Here is a 14,476-nt window from a genome sequence, read left to right as displayed (position 1 = left end):
AGTAACAAGTGGTAGGACGAGAGGAAATGGCCTCAAGTTGCGCCAGGGGAAGTTTAGGTTGGATATTAGGAAAAACTTCTTCACTGAAAGGTTAGTCGGGCACTGGAACAGGCTGCCCAGGGAAGTGGTTGCGTCTCCATCCCTGGAGGTATTTAAAAGACGGGTAGACGTGGTGCTTAGGAATATGGTTTAGTGGTGGACTTGGCAGTGCTAGGTTAACGGTTGGACTTGATGATCTTAAGGGTCTTTTCCAACCTTAATGATTCTATGATTTGGAAGAAATAGTAATAATGTCAAGTTACTAAAAAACAGAATGAATCAGAAGTCCTGGAATATGTGACTCGGAGAAAATTTCAATAATACAAGATGGAGTTTGTGTGCATGGATTTGTGTTACTTGTGAAAAGCCAAGCTGGATCCTACGTAAGCACAGGAATATTGTGGAGATAGCATTCTCACCAGCTGATAGACTGAAGAGAGAAGGCAGTTACAGCAGGTTACAGCTGAGGATTGCAACTGTTTGCAAATTATAATCACTATCTCTACAATGGGAACTCTTACAAACCTTTCCATTCAGAAATATAATGAAATGAAATTCGCTTAAGCAAAAAAACCCCAAACCCCTAAGCCATACTGATTTTCCTTCTGTGATAGTTTCATGTTTTGATATCTGTCCTGGACATGTTACATGTATATGTATTATATTTTAAAATAGAAACAACTATGAAATCTTATAACTGCTTCTCTGACTAATAACATAGCTGGAGATTTCTCCTAATGTCTACAAAATTTGATGGTTTTTTTGTTTACTTATTATTTAGTTTTTAAAATTTATTTTTTTAATTATTCTCCAAGATTTTGGTTTTGTTCTAAGAGACATGACACACCAATTCTAAACATAAGTAACCTGTTCAAAGCTGGCCACAAGCCACTGCTATTTACTTCCTCTGACAATATCTTTAAGATTTTTGAATAAAATTCAAGTAACAGCACAGAAGAAATAATTATTAGTATTCCTGAAATACTAAGTAATTACATCAGTTTCTGTCATGGCTGAAAGAAGAAGCATAGAAGATTTTAAAATACAATCAATCCAAATGATGTCTGATTTTAATTTCATTGGCTCAGCAAATACTCTAGGTGTTGAAAGTTGTGTAAGGCACAAACCTCAATGGTTCTGGAATCTTTCATTTTAGGTAAGCGACAGACATGCACTCCGAGACAGTGATCACTGCAGATAAATGATTATACCTCTCTCTTGGGGAAGAGTATCTCACTAAAAAGCTTTTCTCTGTTACTTAGAAAATGCCTTCCTCTTTCCTTCTGGTTATTTTTGTATCTTTCCCACATTCTCTTTGCAAAAGCCAGGCTTTAAAAAAAAAAAAAAAAAAAAAAAAAGAATATGATTTTTGTTATTCTACTCTTTTTTCTGCTGTAGAGACAATACTTTTTTCTTAGAAACTGAAGAGTAGCAGAGGAAGAAATGGATCCTTAGCCATCTAAATGAAATCAAGATGTTGAATAAGCAGGACAGCATCCTTCTTGGATTTTTAAAAGCATTTCACATAAGTATCTATTTTCCTTGAGTCTATTTCCTAGAATCTTTAGTAAAAGGCTACATTAAGCAAAAGTGGTACTTTTGAAGGAAACAATACAGCTCAACATAAGGTCTCCCCCCCCCCCCTTTTTAAATTACATAGATAGATTTTTTTTTTTCATTTTTCTGAGAATTTTAACTTTGATTTCCTGCACGCACCTCTTGGATTCTTAACTTAAAGAAGCATTATTAATCACACCTTGATTTTTGACAAGTTAACACCACCCTTGCATTTGTGGTTTGCTCTTATGTTCCTTTCCAGAGAAAAGAGTAGACTCTGCCTAGAGGAGTAAGGGTAAGGCTAAGGTTTCCCAAATGAATGAGTCACACCAAAAACAGTCTCTGGATATTTTGGTCATTCTTACCCTTTCTTCCACTAAAAGGGAAAAAATACCCAAACCCAGAAGTATTTTATTCCATAGGAAATTCTTCAGGTAAACCAGACACGGATCTTAGCACCATTCTAATGTAAATCGTTACTGATAAGACTGCATTATTAGTGCAAATGTTTTGAAAGTTATCCTTGCTATTTGTAGTGCATTTTCACCCCTATCCTAGCAAATGCAACCCTTGAATTTCAGCTGATCTTTTGACCCAACAGACACTCTTAAGTAAGACTCAATTGAGCAGGCATCATAACTGCTGAGAAAGAGGACTCGCTGGCCAAAAAAGAAAGAGAGGCTAAACTGGAATTATTGATAAAATGTATACCAATAATTCTCTTAAATCCTCAATAAAGCAACACAGCAGTCAAAAGGCTAACAAAAGTCCTTGTCTTATTCCTCACTTATCCATCTTCAGCAAAGTAACAGAATCCACAGCATTAGCAACTTAAAATAGGAGAGAAGCAAAGCTGAGCTCAGCTGGAGGAAGAAATTTTGGTTTCCATTTGGTTTTGATTTTCTTTACTGTCTGTTTTTCTGCACTTCATAAAAATAATATAATACTTCTTTCGTATTACCAAATCAAATAAGAATTGTGCAAGAGGACTCTTTTGAATTGGATGTAAAATATACTGTTCATAATACTTCAGCACAGATACTAAGTGAAAAGATACAGAAGACTTCAAAGAAAAGACATCTCTGCTTTACTTCCTAATAAATCTTTACTACTGGTGACACTTTTTACGTTAGCAGTAAGGGGTATTTATGACATCCAAAAGCTTTTTATACAACACTAAGAATATTAACCAATACTTTACTAGCATCCTTAACGCTTACATTCACCTTCTGTTCCTGAATCTCTCCTGTAACAGGAGAGATTTGTTTCAAACAAAAAACTGACTGCAGATATCCTGAGCGGATATTAAAGACCATAAATAATTTCAAATCTTATTAAACATTAGACAGTATTAACATTCCTTTAAAATACATAAATTGCCTACTTCCAAATATTATTTTTTCTGATTTCCAAATAAACCCTGTTGCACAACTATACTTAGTTACAAAAAGTTACACATTTTCTGATGCAATTTAATTGAAGATTTATAACTTAAGAATTAAATGTAGATATTTGTAGTCACTAAGTCAAAGCAATGGCGTTCTTTAATATTCTCTTGCTTCTTTGGAATGCTTTTAGTTCTCAGAAGTTCTTTGAATACTGACTCAAAGTCGTCAAAAGCCTCCCTTTCAGAGTCCATGAGAGGCGAAACCATTATCTTTGATTTTATTGAAGGCAATTCTCTTTATTTTAACCCCCCCGCCAAATGCTCCATAAACACCTTTAATAAAATAAACACATCTGTAATAAAATTTCCCATTTCCCCACTATGTCAGCATTTTTCTACAAAATCAAAACAGTGAAGCTAGCTTGTCTTTCAAAAAATGTTTTTCAACATTTAGCCAAAATTCATTCTAAATGTATTAATGTATTTGTTCAGCTCTGAAAAAGTTTTAGACACACAAAATCAATCCTTAGATAATTCTATAACAAGTAAACAATGAATTTCCTGTTAAATTGGCCAAAAAATTTCCTAGATTTGGATGCCAGCATTCTACCACAATGAATTGTTTAGGAAAACACAACAGTAACAGAAAAAAAATCCTCTTCAAGAGTCTGTTAAGCCAAATGATTAAATATAGCTTCTTCTACCCATATCTTCCTGTTGAATCTAAAGAAAGAGTTCTTTGCAGTTACAATTTGTATTGTTATTTATATTGTTACCAAGAAGCAAAAGTTACTTTGTAATCATAGGATTCCTAAGCCTAATGAAGCATATATCTATATTCAAACCAGGAAAATGACATTGCTATCATATAAATATTTTTGGAAAATGCAAGCATTCTTGTACTTACTCTTTATAATGGATGCTGAAATGTAAGTTACTGTTATTAAATATACTTTTTCTATAAGTACAAAAAACATTTACAATCTATTTCTCTATCATAATATGGATAGAATCAATTTATATACTGAAAACTACAGAGACCATAGGATTTTAAGAACAGGTGGGCATTTCCACAGGGACATAATAAATTCAGATCTAACAGCTCTCATAAAAATACCAGTTAATTGAATTCTGTTGCCTAGTATTCTTACAGTACTTAAATCTTTTGAAAACGCATTAAAACTACCAAACTAAAATAACAGTAGTATCAATCAGGAATAATTTTTAGCCAAAGGCTTTCTGCTGCTTTTACGACATTCCATATTTCATCATTATAGACTGGCTTAAAAACTTGTATTATTGCAGCAGCTTTAATAAGCAGAATTGAAGTGGTAGACTGTTGCCCACACATCACATACCACTTTAACATCAGTACACATTTTAGGTTTCTCACCTTGTCAATCATTTTACGGGCTTCCATTTCTTCAGAATTGGGATTTTCCAACTCAATAGTGTAAGTACCTTTGTCGCTCTGGTCATCCTCATTGTCCCTTTCAGTAGCAGCACAAATATGTTGGCTTTTCAACTTCTTGTCCATCTCCTGGTTCTGACTAGGCCTATGGCCAAGGCTTCCTGAACTCCTTAACAATGCAGCTTGTAAGACAGGTAATGCAGCAGAGGGTTCTTCTGATTTTTGCTTTAAAAGTTTTGCATGAACACCATGTACTGCTCTGTGATGCGATGAGTTAGCTTGCACAGATGCAGGGACTGCTTTCTCTCCTGATGTAGGTTTCACTTTTTCAGCTCGTGCATGAAGTGTTGGAGATGGAGATTCTGGGCACAGAGCTCCTACGTTCTGAGAAAAAGAGTAAGAACGTCTCTTTCGAGGATGGTCTTCATCAAAAAACTCAATCATAAAGGCAGTCTGACTCAAGCTGGCTTGCTCTTGCTGCTTTTCTGTGGAATGGACTTTCTGGTGTGACTTTTTCAGCTCTGTATGATGATGCCTTAAGTGTTCTTCAAGTGCTGCCCGCTTACTGTAATGCCTGTGTGCACCAGCATTTTCTGAATCACTTTGTGTACCATCATCATGCTTATTCCCTACAAGCAAAACAAAAGAATATATAGCACAATGAAACAAAAAACCCCCAACAAACCAACCCAACACATACAAAAGAAACTGGCAAACTAAGAAAGAAAGAATTTCAAATTGGTTTTCTGTTTAGACTCCAACAGCTTTCAGTACCTGGCTCTGCAAACTTTGTACAGCTCCTGGTAAGGCGTTCGACTTGCTATGAGTCAAACATTGAAACACTTTATAAGCTGATCACTTACAGCAGTGCATTTGAACTACCCTTTTCACCAAAATTCTTATCTGTGAATACTTATCAATGACTTAGAAAAGCCAATATTTTACCAGCTGTACTGTAGTATGTTTCTCAATTATATTAATTTTGTTACACAGCCAGTTGATTACAAATGACTACTGAAACATTCTAGGCAGGGTTAAAAGGAAAGAGAAAACCCTACAATAGTCCTTCTGGTAGGTGAAAAAACCAATTAAGAGCCGCAGTTCATATTGTTCAATTCCTCACACATTTACAACAGTTTATCATGAGGAATGTCTACTGAAAATTGCAATGAATTCTTTATTACTCTTTCCAAGAAGTACAATGAGTTTTCCATCATTTACTCCCCTCAGCATCTGATGTATGCATGTAAAATGGTTGTTATTACTTATTCATTCCACAAACTACTTTGAGATCTATGAATAAGGAATACTTATTGAATAAATCATAATATACTCATATAAATATACTTTGTAATGACACCTGAAAAATGCATGGAAGTCTGGATACTCACACAGTAAGTCACGTTTAACTCAGAGCAACTTCATGCACAATGAAAGTGTCTACACTTCTAAGTTTTAGCTCAGTTTCTGGGAAGGTACCGTTTTACCTTCTTTGAACTCTTTTGGATCAAGTCTTACTCGTGTATACATAGAATGTACAATTTTTTTTTTTTTATTCTCAAGAGGATAGTTTTTTTAAAGTTTTTTTTCACTTACATAGTTAGGGTATGCAGCTACTACTCAGTTAAATAGTAATCGCATATTGGGAAGCCTTATTTATCAGACTAATAGCACTGAATACACAGCTGAAAGCCTAACTTATATTCCTGTTTGCTACTTATTTGTACAGTGCCTAAGAAAATGATGTGATGGTTCATATCCTTCCAAATAATAACAATAAATATCAACACCACAGTGAAAGTCATATAACATAATTTTAGCAGTGTCACTTCAGTACAGGATACTGTAAGAAAAAGCTGAGGAGAAAAAACAAAAAGATTTTTTTCTTTTTTTTTTTATGAAACTTTCAAAGCAGATAGGTATATTCTCTACCTTTATGATTTGAAAAAAGTACACGTAATGAGTGAGAATACAAACAGATCACAGAAGATTACAAAATTCAGATATTTATTATGGCCATATGCACCCCGTGTAACTTATACCTCTTTCAGATGAAAATTTATCAAACTTTGAGGAGTTTCTGCCAGGAAAAGGCTAAAGCCTTGTAAACAACGCCCTTCCTATTTATCAGAAAGTGACATGGCTAATATTTTCAAGAATGTTCGTGAATATAATACAGTTTCATGAAGACCAAAGAATGCTCTGTGATATACTCTAGAAGAAATATTACGCTATTATCTTAATGCTAGCACATTGATATAATTCCGTTTTAAAAAATTTATTTTTTTAGCTTAATTTGGAGGAGTCAGCCTTAAAAAGCAGACTTTTGATCAGTAAGACAAAGCACATTGTACCCAGTCCCAGCTGGTTTAAGAGCTAGACATGATAATGTTGCAGAATGAAGAAAAATGGGAATTGTAGAGCTAACCTGCTGAAATTAAAAACCAAAAATAAGAGAGACTTGAAAAAGTTCTTCAGAAGTTTTCATTCTGAAAGTTTGAACATCACTGGAATCTTCATCTGAACATCAAAACCACTTCTCTATTCTGCTATGTGGCATCCAAAAGAAAGTACACTTTTCACACTTAACATCTGATTTAATTTTATTTGGAGTGTCACTGTCTGCAGTAAATGAACATGTATAATCACCTGGAACTCCATTCAACAGCAGCATTCTATTAAATACAATATTCTGCCAGCTTAGTATAAAAATTGAAGCTCTTGGTCTATTTCAGATTCCTGACTCAAACGTGACTCCATCATACATGATCAATTCGAGCAGAATAACTACGTGATGTATTCTTTGCCATAAACGATTTTCTTAGAGCACATGAATATTCACAGAACATATGCTATTGGAAGAGTTGCTAAAAGCATAAACTGAACTTCAGAGCTTTGATTCTAAAAAGCAATTCAGCTTCTTAAAGTAATGCACGGGAAAAAGTGAAATATATAAAATTTAACTAAGCTTTGGGTTTTTGCTTTTCCCTTTCAAGATCAATGTTTTGAATACCTGATGTTTTCAGATGTACTAGAATATCTCCAATTAGTATACTTATTGTAAGATGACTCAGGATTTGGTTTTCTATCCTCTTTTTAAGACTTAATACTGCAATAAAATTTCCCAGCACAGATCCTTGGGCGCATGCGGAGTATCTGTGATTTCAACTGAACTCCGCAAGGGCTCAGGGATCCACTCACTGGATGCTGGTGAGGAATCGCTGCTTTCAGAAATAAGCATAGCTGGAGTTATTCACTTTACCTTTCAGTCTCTTCAAGTACACTGGAACGTCACTCTTAATACTTTTGGAATCCTCCTCTGTTGGTTCCCATATCATTCTAGGAGGATTGTTCTGTGCTAGCCAATCGGCTACTTTGCTCTCTGCGGCCATCATCACCGTTTGAAGCCCAGGCAGGTCCTGACCGCTGGAGGAAGAAGGCTTTTTAGACTTGTGACGCTGTTCCGATGTGAATTTTGTCACGTGATCTTTGATTGTTACTTTTCCTGGAGTGTTGTCATCAAATTCAATGGTAAAGGAAGCATGCCCTGCACCTGCTGCATGGGAGCTTTGGGTGTCTTTTGTTGGAATTTCATGAATAGTGCTCTCTGCTACCTGTGAAGGTTGCTGGAATTCTTTTGTAGGGATTTCAAAATAACTTGGCTCCCTACAGAAAGGATAAAGTTCTTCACTTGCAGCTGCAGATTGCTCCTCAGCTTGCTTGGCATCTGTGCTGCATCCTATTAAGAAAAATAAAAAATAGATTTCACAATACTTGGGAGTTTCAGGTTCTTCAAGAAGTTTCCGAACTCCTGTAAAGGCCACTTGAGTAATTTCTGGAATAAACGGTAAGATTGTGGAGAAGAATGAGCAACATAGTTCTGGAAAGTAATTCCAGAATTACATATAAAAAGTATTACTGAAAAGACCGCACAAGCTTTGGCTGTAAGGAGTGTAAAGTGGCAAAGAGCTCACTTGGAATTTGTCATAGGAAATTTGTATTCCAAAAATTTTTAGATGATGCAAAGGTCAGATGAGTTATTAGCACATGGAAAACAGGTAAATCACATTAGAGAAACAGTTGAGATGATCATTATTGCAATTCCAGTCTATTGGAAAAACGTCAAATCAAGGTGCCCCCGAAACAAGTACTAGTGATCTGGCTTTCACCTCCTGCAGTGGATAGCTGGCATAATTTTGTTTGGTAAAATTCTTTGGAAAAACAATTCACACATTAATGCAAGATAAACATTAATTCTGACTTGAAAAGTTTAACACTGATAAGCATTGGAAAGTGTTTTGGAATTCAAACACTTTGTTTCTACAAAAGATAAAGCCAAAGAATTGAGCTAAATCCTACTGTCATCTGCTCTTATTTTACTTGTTTCCATAATTTGCAGAAGAACAGGGAAGTAACAATAGCTGGAAGCATGCAGAATGTTACCAAACCATGCTCTAACAGGGTAAAGAAAGCAGAATGTGGAAAAAAAACGGGGCAGTAATTGAAAGTCCCACTGTACAGCCTGAACGAAGGTTAAAGCTTCTTGTGGTTGCAGCAAAGCTACCAATGTGCCTTTAAGAAAACAAACCTTCTGGTTGCATTTCATGAACTAGTAAGCTAGCCAAAATATCTGGTGTAGAGATGTGCTATAAGCAACAGATGCTTGAGATGTTAGCAGCAATGGCAAGTTACATTCCAGCAAAAGAATTCTGAATAGTTCCTATGTGATTTATCACGAACCATACTAAGATGTTTAAGAAATCATTTTAGGTTGCCAAGTAAAGGAATAAGAAGGCAATTAATAGATTTCTGGCACTAAAAATAGCCACACTATATCAGCTGAGACACTTAATATTTGCGTGTGAAACAAGGTAGCAATAGAAACATTTATACTAGATTCAGGAGTTTAAGGGGTAAAGGATGCAGGATGGCATAATGCGCCTACGTTGTTCTTCACAAACACATGCTTCTTGCGAAGATTTAGGAAAAGGTTAAAAATTAAAGAATAAAAAAGGAAGGTAGTTTGATACTGAGAAATAGAACTAATTAAGGGACAGCATAACAGCCGGAAAAGTTGAAAAAAGAATGATGTTACAGAGTGATAACAAAAATAGTACACATTCTTTATTATTGCCATGCTTGTATACCAACAGCATAAAATAACTCTGATGCAGTAACACAGCGGTTTTAATTTATTTTATCTAAAAGTAGCTGTTGCAAACACAAAAGATGTTCAGAATTCAGTCAGTTTTTATATTGTGCTGTTGCATTCCAAGAATACCCTAGCTAGCTAATGCTTTTCACTGCATGGTCAGCTACTTCATCTCTGCGGGGTAGTTTTCAGGCACTACAACAGCAACTCACCACTCCCCTCCCTGGGAAACGGCATGCCTTTCTAGTCCCCTTCCTGAAAACACTTATGCCAGCAGACAAACAAGATAGAATGAATCTATTTTACTGATGCAAAGGCCATTAAAAAAAGCTTCTATGTTTAGACAGAAAATGTACAGAAATAAACAAAACTCACACTTTGCAGCTACTGGATTTTAGGTAAACTACCATCACTCTCTGTTTGTTTCATCCAGCTAACAAGCTGGAATAGATCAAGCTCTAGTAGGATCAAATCTAGAGCCAGGATCCTTACAGTATGCAACACTGTCATTGAACAGGACAGTAATCCACCAGGGAGCCACTTCATGTGAACCTTGTTTTTTTCCCTATGGTTCTATTCAGATCTTCAAGCCTACAATTTCATGCAACTCCTATAACCAATAATTAAGCAAGATCTAGTGTTCAATGCTCCTTCAAAAGATGACTGGCTAATATAGGATGTTTTGAGAAATACTTTTGGGCCAGGAAGAGCAATCTACTGGCCACAAAATAAACAATATTTTTCAATAAATATGAAATAACTGGTTCATCACCATCTTTTGAAAAGTATAAGATTGTAGCCAAACTGCATCAGATGTATGGCAGGCTTAGGATGAGGGGATCTATAACGCTGGCTTGTCAGCATTGATGGACAACTTGATAAAGAAAATTTCCCTGTGAAACTTGCTTGCACCAAATTTAACATTTGAAATCAACTGTTTATACTATAACGATACGCACAGTATTTGATTCTAATATTTTTGATTAAACAGATCCTATAATATCACTTGAATCTAAATTATGAAAGAGTGAGTTTAATCAAAAGAAGTGAGAAATGGAACTACAACTCATTTGTAAATTTTTCTAAACTAGAAAAATTCTTAGAAATGATATAATGAAAAACATCTCAAGCACAAGTTAATTTTAATTACTTAAAAATCCTATTTTCAGTCTCAAGTACTTGCGTTTTTAGAAGAGTTAAATACATCAGAATTGATTAGAATAAGGAATTGAAAACAATGAAGAAACAAAAAATTAATAGAGATCCTGATCTAAACCACACTTCGGAATTTTTCACCCAAATTCTACACGCAAGTCCTTACAGCTTTCTAAATATTACAAAGAGTGATCTATAAAATAGCCTTACCTTTGAAATCATATTATAAAAAAATCATCTGCCAAGATGAAGGAAATTATATATCAGACTAAATACAGATAGCTTTAAGAGAAAACCCTCAAGCAAATACTGAAGCTAGTGGTCATCACAGCTCTTTAATTTTTAAACAGAACAAGCATAGTACCTTTACAGCAAAAAAGGCAACTGTGTGGAATTGAAAGTGTGTTTTCGGAAAACGAGGGGACGGACAGGTTGTGAACTACAATCTCTTCAGGAACTGAAGGGATTTCTGAACTGGCAAGAGTCAAAGGAAAGGGGTGGAAAAAGAACAAGGGCATCTGTAAAGAAGGAGCTCTCAATCTGCAGAGGTCTCGAGCTACAAAAGACAACTGCGCAACAGCTTCTACAAGGCAAGAAAGGAAGCGCTAAATGTAGCTGCTACACAGGTGTAGTGAGACTATTAATGAAATAATGAGTCTAGAAAAGGCTAAGAGGGAAACTATGTAATATTTGGGAAATCATAGGCTTAACCAAATGGACGTTCAGGGAGATTCTTTACTAGAATAATCTCAGAGATGATCATCAGAAAAGCAACACTGACTTTGTGACATTAGCAGAACTGATTAAACTTTCTAGGACTTTTTTGGTCTTTTTAAAGTTTTATTTCTTAATCTGTTACACACACAAATAGTCAGAATCTTAAAATGTTACTTGCCAGCCTGGACAAGAAATGTCATAGGTGTTCTGTGCTATTCAACACAATCTATCAGATATGCAAGAAATCGCCTGTGTATATGCATATATTATCATCTGCAAAGACAGGATGAAACCTCAGGAAGTATTTTGCAGTCTTCAGATTTTCTAGAAATGTTCTTTTTTTATGCCTTAAAAATACAATTTTAAAAATAAATCTTGTAAAAGAAAATTATCTGGAATTTAAAAAGCATTTATTGAAAAAACATCTGTAAACCTGGAGCAAAATATTTATTTGCAGAAGGTATAAGAAGCAGCCAAAATATCATATTTACACTACACCCCAAAAATTTTTTTATATGTTAGGTTTATATCTGGTACTGTGCAATGATATTTTAATGAAAAGAAGCTGAAGTTAGTGCTTTCAAAAGCATAACAATTTCTTTTTTTCTTTCTCCTTCTCTCCATACTACTACTTTTCATTTCCCACTTACCTTCTAGGTTCTTCTTTTGCTTTATGGCTGAAGCGTATTTTTCATTTTTTATTTAAAGAAAAGATTGTGAAAAATACATGTAATGATTCACCTAGTATTAAATAAGAAGATCTTTGTCTTTTAATGTTGATAACCTGTTCTATGAAATAATATCAAAATTGCTCTAACTAAAAATATAAAATAGTAGTGTATAGAAATCTCCACCTCTCACAATAAATCATTTAACTGCATGCTTTAAAGGTGTTAAAGTGAAAAAAGTGCAAAACTAATCTTACTGAAGTATATTGCTGTGATGGCTCTAAAAAGTTCTGTAAGCTCGCCACGACGTACCATGCCCATTCACTGCTATAGCTTTGCAAAACAAGCCTTACATATGCAGTAGGTGCACGTATTCCAGGCCAAGACTCAGCAAAATTCTACAAACTTCTAGGAACTTTAAAGTTAATACTAGTGATTAAACATGTGTGTGTAATCTCCTACACATACTGATTACACTGGGATTTCCAAAATAACAGTCAGTCTGCTTTACCTTAAAATGACAGTTTTTTAAATGTAAGGAACGTGTAATCTGATACATTGTTACACAATGCTGGAATTAAAAAATACTTCATGCCAAGTGGAAAAAACTACTTCAGGTTCTTAAAGCCTGTATAAAAATGTACTTACATGTTTTCCACGAAGTAAGAGTGTAACACATGGCAATAGTAATAATTATACACCCAGTAAGCTCGCCAATAACATGTAAGTTTAACAGCTGCAGCATAGATAAAGTCACACCATAGGTGTATATGCAACTGTTCACTTTAATACGGACTAGTAGATCTATGGATCATTACATTAGAGCAACATGCGTGTCTGAAAAAAGCAGAAATGTTTTTTCTTTTTAAAGTTTTCCAGGATATTCTGCTCTGTTTGCAAATAATTTTCATTCGTGAGTTTCTGTTGTGATAGAAAGACAGTAACATTGAAATAATCTTATTAACTTGAGACTGTAAAGACTAATTGTCTATAGTTGGCTTAGCAGAAACAAATCTCCCATTTCAATCTCCTCATTAAACCTTGCCCCATCTGTTATAATTCATGCCTTCTTTCTATTCAGTGAATAATCATGTACCAATTCATTAAAGCATGAAGAAGATTCTTCATAGGATTAATTTGTTAAAATTATATCAGGCTTTATCAATTTGCGTTACTGAACAAGTTTAAGAACTTATGTACATGAATTCACCTGTAATGTACTTACTTGTAGGCAGTTTATATTAAGAAGCATGTTCCAAACTGGTGTTTTAAATACTTAATATAACTTAGCCCATGAAAGAACAAGTAACTGCATCAATCTTGAATGTTTTTTATTAAATAAAAGTTTGTTTTTATTTTAAAAATATCCAAACATGACAGTCTTGTGAAGTTTCCCATTTCCTTTCATTAAAGTGTTTCTTTATATTGATTTCCAATCATTATATTCATCTATGTTATAAAACCTAACCACATGAAGAAAATACTTACTAACTTGTTGAAAATTAACTTAATGTTTTCATGGAATGTAACTGTAGGCCAGAAGGGCCCCAAAAGCTTGTCTTTATTTTATAATTGTATGAAGACATTCAGGATATTTTTCTGCATGCTTCTACACATAGCGAGTGTTCTGAGATTGAGGAAGTGTGTCCATAGAGGCAAATGTCAACTCTTATCTGGTCTGTCTTCTCAGGCTCTCTGCCAACAGTACTAAAAAACATCTACAACAATCAAAAACCAGAGTAGTAAAACATACAACTAATGTCTACTCAGAGATTAAGTGATCGAGATAAATAAATCACTTGTCTATACATGGGATTTTAGTTCCACATCCTCCCAAATTAAATTGTTTTGCAAAAATGTCAGGTTTTGGTTTTTTCCCCGGCAGTGTCTTACTATAACATTTTACATAAGCTTTTGTTCAGTATGTGCTTATTCAAACTGAATTCCATTCTTGCAGATTTATTAGTCTTTCAGTTTGAGGAAACAGAAGCTATTCCTACACTCTACTTAGATTAATTCTATTCTTAGGAGATAAATTAATGATTAAACAACAGCAACATAAACAAAAGGGATTTCTAACATATGTTACACATTTTAAAAAAAAGAAATGTTGTTTTTGCCAAGAAGGCTCCAGGCCCTATATATAGTGTAGATCTCTCGAAAACAAACAAGATCAGTTAAACACGGTAGAACATATTAGTCCATCTTCTCTATTCATCATTTACCTTACGACGACTTAACTAAGGCAAAGTATGGCAAAAATATCCCCATCACTGAAGTTCTGTCTAGAACAAACTTATTTTTGTCTACTACTGAAACAGATTGCACCTCCTTGATTAGTTTGAGAGGAAGCTGGAATCTTATTTTTCTTTTAACTCAGGAACTAAGAC

The 14,476-nt window shown here is 34.6% G+C and overlaps 1 protein-coding gene across 5 annotated transcripts in view; it reads right to left on the bottom strand.

The window, feature by feature from the left end:
* The window catches only part of CEP170 (centrosomal protein 170), a 104,765-nt gene that overhangs the window by 50,815 nt on the left and 39,474 nt on the right, over positions 1-14,476 (bottom strand). For all 5 annotated transcript variants that reach the window (XM_087775476.1, XM_087775477.1, XM_087775479.1 and 2 more), the window contains exons 8-9: positions 7,657-8,133; positions 4,377-5,023 (exon numbers count right to left, since the gene is read on the bottom strand). In XM_087775476.1, coding sequence (XP_087631602.1) covers positions 4,377-5,023; positions 7,657-8,133 — 1,124 coding nt within the window. The remainder of the gene's footprint in view (positions 1-4,376; positions 5,024-7,656; positions 8,134-14,476) is intronic.

Source organism: Nipponia nippon, unplaced genomic scaffold (genome assembly GCF_047370975.1).
Source record: "Nipponia nippon isolate SJK-2023a ecotype South Korea unplaced genomic scaffold, ASM4737097v1 scaffold_4, whole genome shotgun sequence".
Lineage (NCBI taxonomy): Eukaryota > Metazoa > Chordata > Aves > Pelecaniformes > Threskiornithidae > Nipponia > Nipponia nippon.
The sequence above is the reverse complement of the archived record's forward strand: the minus strand, read 5'-3'. Positions and strand labels throughout refer to the sequence as shown.